General features: G+C 58.2%; 1 protein-coding gene across 1 annotated transcript; it reads right to left on the reverse strand.

Annotated features, from left to right (window-relative positions):
• Positions 1-589: 589 nt before the first annotated feature.
• Positions 590-4,434, reverse strand: CBLN1 (cerebellin 1 precursor). Its single transcript, XM_027092232.1, has 3 exons — positions 3,821-4,434; positions 3,552-3,671; positions 590-2,262 (listed from the first exon to the last, which is right to left on the reverse strand). Exons 1-3 carry the CDS (start codon positions 4,082-4,084, stop codon positions 2,065-2,067), a joined length of 582 nt encoding a protein of 193 aa, XP_026948033.1. The 5' UTR covers positions 4,085-4,434; the 3' UTR covers positions 590-2,064.
• Between the last annotated feature and the right edge of the window lie 406 nt (positions 4,435-4,840).

Consider the following 4,840-nt stretch of genomic DNA (forward strand, 5'->3'; position numbering starts at 1 on the left):
AGGCTCCAGCTCTCCCGGATTTCTACCTCCCAACCGGAAGAATGCAAAGAAAGGATTTGTTTTTAAGTGCTCCTTTTTTTAAAGAATAGTTTTTTTAAAAAAAAATTCCTCTAGGACTCCTCGTTCTCACTTCCCTGGGGAGTGACTAGCGTGGAGAACTGTGAGGCAGGAACAGAAAAGCACCGGGTCCCCTCCTCACTCCCAAAGTCCCTACCTGTCCCGTGAAGGATCCGGGGCCGCTGGGGCTGCGGATGGCGCCTGCTAGAGATGCGGACCCCTGGACCGCGAGCAAAGGAATAACCCGGTCTGAATTTCAGCGCAGGCCGCGTGCCTGTTGACTCTCAAAATCGGAGGAGCCGCGGGAACAAATAGAGAAACATTGCTTATTATGCTATTAGTAATCCCTCACACCCCCCTTCGCGCCAGCCTCCAGGAGCTAATTAAATTCATCTCTGAATCTCGGGCTAGGAAAAAGTCTCCAAAAGGAACAGAGCCAGAGGGGCCCATGCAGGCCGCGGCTCCCGCCCCTGGGCTGCCCACCTCTTTTCCTACTCCCGACCTCCCCTCGGCCGAAGCGACTTGGTCAGACTTCCAGACTTAAAACGAAGTCGTTTATTTCAATTTTGCTTTCACATTATGTTCCGATACAATCAAAACTCCTGGACGAACCTCTTGAATAAAAGTCCTGCGATGAGCGCGATCACAGGTCCCGGAGGCGGGGTAATACGGCAGGGAGGACTTCGGATTCAGAGGCGGCGAAATAAAACATACGCTGCTTCGGGATCTGTGAGCGGACAGTCCAGAGGCAGAGGCGTGGGAAGCGTGACGCTTAGGGCAGAAAGGTTCCGGCTCTTCGAATTGGGATTACTCCTGATGCATTTGGACTGCGAAAAGTCCAAACTTCGCTTCCAGGCCGGCAGCCGGGCCTGGCCTAGCGAGATTTCAGCCCAATTTCTTACGTTTGCGCCAAAGCAGGGAGCACGGGGCGAATGCAGGGTTGGCCCTAGGCCTGCGCAGGAAGGAGCGCAGGCCGATTTGGCGAGGAAGCCCTCCTGCCCTGGCCTTTCTTGGGTTGCATCCCACCAAGTCCCCTACCCCTCTGAATCTCGCGCTTCCGCACCCCTGCCTCCAGACCTCGCAACTGGGGAAGGTGCGGACTTTAGGAAGCCGTTTCAGAAAAATAAAAGTCCCACTTCAACTTTATTGGATTAAAGCAAAATTAAATCTTGGCTATTCACAGGTATGTTACAGAGGACGAGGAAGCGTCCGGAAGAACCTCCTGGCGTTTAGTGGAGCCACAGAACACGAGGGCATTAACAAGCATCAGAACGTCAAGCAGCCTTAGATTTCACGATCACTCCGAATAGGACATAGAAATACGGAAATACAGCCAGTTTCCACTGGGAAGAGTTCTTCGTGTACAAATGATATATATTTATATATATATATATATTTTTTAAACCAGTCACCACTAAGGTGAGTCCTTTCTCTGCTAACAAGCAGCCGAGGATACAAAGTATCTTCAGCTAATTAATTCGAGCGGTGTTTTCCGAGCAATACTTGCCAAATTAAAACTACCTCCCCATCAAAAAAACAAAAACCAACCAAACAAAAAAACCTTCCCCCCTCTCCAAAATAAAAAAGGGGGGGAGGGACATATTAGATTTCAGCGGTTGTAAAGATTCAGATGGCGACTCAGAGGAGGAAGATATTTCACGTTATACAGTGAAATGCGAAGTTTCTTTTATATAAATTGTAGGGAACATGAACATGAGGGTAAGAAACAATGACAAGGAGTCTCTCTTGATTACTGCCACTGGAATGGGGGAGGCGAGTTTATTTTTGGAAATGGGAGTGCGCAGAGCTAAGCGGAATTTACTTCTCCTAGAGGAAACGGACAAAGTTGTCCGACTGCCGGGTGCGCACCTTTCACCCGGATACAGCTGGGGAACATGTAGGAAGTTTCAAGTCGTGCCGCTTTCTCGTCCTCTAAAGTTCTGCCTCTTTATCATTTTCCCCTCCTGCCTTCGCCCTCTCCCTGCCTCCACTCCCGCGATGAGCCAGTCAGAGGGGAAATACGAGGAATCCCGAGAAGGTCGAGTACTTCCAGCCCCCCATCAAGTTTCCCCGCTCCAGCTTGAGGTATGCTCGGTCGCCTTTCTCCATCTGGATTAGAACTCCGTTGCTGGCGGCTTCCCGGGTCACGTCCTGGTCACCAGCGAAGGCTGAAATCACCGGCCACCCGTTTAACATGAGGCTCACCTGAGAAAGAGACAGGCCCGCTTCAGAGGCGCAACCTAGGCGGGTACCGAAGCGGCGATAAAGCCGCGAACCTTCGCTGCTGGGCTAACAGCCGTAAGGCCTGGAAGCAGGGGGCGGGGGTGGGGCGGGAGAGCGGAAAGAAAAGGCGCTTTGCAGTTTACTGCTGAGGGTCCAATGAGGCGAAAGACGGCCCATCTGGGCGACAGGAAGGGTCTGCCCCCAAAACAGGAGTCACTTTCATTTCTTGGACGCGCCAGTAGAAAATCCCGATTCGCTCTTTTATCCAGTTTAATGAACCCGTAGGTGGCTCAAGCGCCCAGAGACCTTCGGCCTCGCCCTCCCCCCAGCCTCAAAGAGAAACTCAGGCAACTGGCGCTTCCGGGAACACAAACAAATAGAAACAAACAAACAAAACGCCTGGCTCCTCCCGGACCTGGCTGCCAGGACACAGCAGAGACGCAATGGAGGAGCCAGGGAAGGCTTCGGCTGATGAGAAATCTCGCGCAGAGCTGCCCTCTGTGCCTCATCCCCAAACCCCGGGCCCGGTTCCCGTCCCAGATCCAGCCTCGCCCGCCACCGCCTGGTTTTGCCCTTGCGGTGGCACCAGAAGCCAAAGGCCCTGCGCCCTCTCCCCAACCGCGCGTTCCGCCTTCTGTGTCCGCCCAAAGGAATCCTGGACACCTTTGGGAACCTGGAGAGCCGGTGAGTGCTGGCTAAGGAAAGGCCGGAGCCAGGAGGGAGTGGCACTATGCCCCTCCCTTGTGTCTCCACCCTTAAACTGCTATGGCTCGGCGCTGCTCGTTCAGAAATCCGGAGTCGGCCCCCATAAAGACGCCAGGAGACACCCCCCACCACCACCCCGAGCGTGGCGCTGAATGCAAGCGCACAGGCTTCTCGCGGTCTTCAGAGCTGGGACAGGGTCGGGGATACTGTCCGTGGTGCTGAGGGCGAGGATCGCGGAAAGCTTCCCGAAGCGGGAACTGTCCCTGATGCTAACAGAAACCTCTAAGGGAACTCCCTGGAGTCCCATAGCGGGAGAACCTCTTTGGAGGGTCCCAGAGGCAGAGGCAGAAAACTGCCTGGGGATGGGAACAGGTTCCAAGAACCAATGACAGGGAAGGCAAGGGAGAGTCCAAGCCACAGAACCGTGAGAACTTGCTACCCGTCCCTCCAAGCAGCCCGGGCATATGCAGCTGCCCCTTCCATCTCCCACCCCACAGGGCTCGCTCACTCCCGCGGCTAGTAGCCCCCTACCGGGGCTGGGGCCTGGCCCTGAGGCGGCAGCTGACCTGGATGGTCTGTCTGTTGTAGACTTTTACCACGTGGAAGTTAAAACTGTAGATCCCTTTGCGCGGGGCGATGAAAGTGCTGCGTTCTGAATCAAAGTTGTTCCCGATGTTCACTAGTACCTATAACGAGACGGGAACGAAGGGGAGTAGGCAAGAATCTGTCCAGAACGCTTGTCCCTGCGTTTCCGCAGAGACCTCGGAGACGATCGAACATCTACCTACCACCTCTCCCCTAACCTCCACCAATCCAGTCTTCCCGGAGCACTCACCTGGTCGAAGTAGATGATCATGGTGCGATTACTCATCTCGGACGGCTCGTGGTTGGTGCTTCTGATGGCAGAGAAAGCCACCTTAGCGCTGCCGGAGCGCACAGAGATGCCCAGAGCTGTACCCGTGGGATCGGACGTAGGGTTGGAGTCGCAAACCACCAGGCACTTGCCCTCCAGCACGATGGGCTCCGTCTCATTCTGCCCGCGGGCCGGGCCCGCCAGCCATGCTGCCCCCAGCAGCAGCAGCTCCACGACGCCCAGCATCGCGGCGCCGGCGCCCACCCCGCCCCCCACCCCGGGGGCTGCCTGCGCCAGCCGCCCCCCCCGCCCCAGGCCCGCTCCGTAACCCCCTCCTCAGCTCCGTGCGCAGCTCCACCGACGCCGCTCTGGACACTTCAGGTCTTCGTTGCACTCCTGGGCAAGCGTGCCCCCCGTGCGATGCTTCCCGGAGCCCTGCCCGGGCCTCAGGGGTACCGCGGCTGCCCAGCCGCACTTGGATGCATAGCCGCTGCCGCTTGATCCCCGCTGCTTCCGCCGCCTCCTGCCCGCACCGGCCGCTCCCGCCGCCGCCGCCGCTCTGAATTATTGATGCAGCCGGCGATGCAGCCGGAGCGGGCGGAGAGCGCGCGCCGGGCACAAAGGCGCGGACCGCGTCCTGGCCCCGCCCCTGCCACCTCCCTCTCCAGCCCCTCCCCCGCACCGACAGAGACTCCGCCCCCTGGCCAATCCTGGCGCGCCGCGCTCCCCGCCGAGCCAATGGCGGCGCTGTCCGCGCGCGGCCACCTGACCCTGGGCGCTGTTGTTATTAGGCGCGGCGAGGCCGGCGGCGCGCGGCAGCAGGGTTGGGCTCTGGCCGGGAGTCGACTGAGAGAGAGAGGGCCGGGAGCGCGCGCGCGCCCGCGCCCGGACCGTCTGCCGCGGACGCTCGCTCTCTCGTTTCCCGCCTCCCGCCTCTCGCCAGGGTCTTGTTCAGCCCCTCAGCCCTTCCGCGCACCTCCCTCGCCGGCCCTCAGGTAGGAG

This window comes from Aethalodelphis obliquidens, unplaced genomic scaffold (genome assembly GCF_003676395.1).
Source record: "Aethalodelphis obliquidens isolate GAN/ISIS:26980383/991018 unplaced genomic scaffold, ASM367639v1 scaffold75, whole genome shotgun sequence".
Classification (NCBI taxonomy): Eukaryota; Metazoa; Chordata; class Mammalia; order Artiodactyla; family Delphinidae; genus Aethalodelphis; species Aethalodelphis obliquidens.

Bases quoted from the DNA above. Each gene is read 5' to 3' on its own strand.
- CBLN1 (XM_027092232.1), bottom strand. From the start codon at position 4,084: ATGCTGGGCGTCGTGGAGCTGCTGCTGCTGGGGGCAGCATGGCTGGCG. The intron at 3,672-3,820 runs GTGAGTGCTCCG...GTCTCGTTATAG, and splicing joins TGATCATCTACTTCGACCAG to GTACTAGTGAACATCGGGAA. The intron at 2,263-3,551 runs GTCAGCTGCCGC...TCTCTTTCTCAG, and splicing joins ACAACAGACAGACCATCCAG to GTGAGCCTCATGTTAAACGG.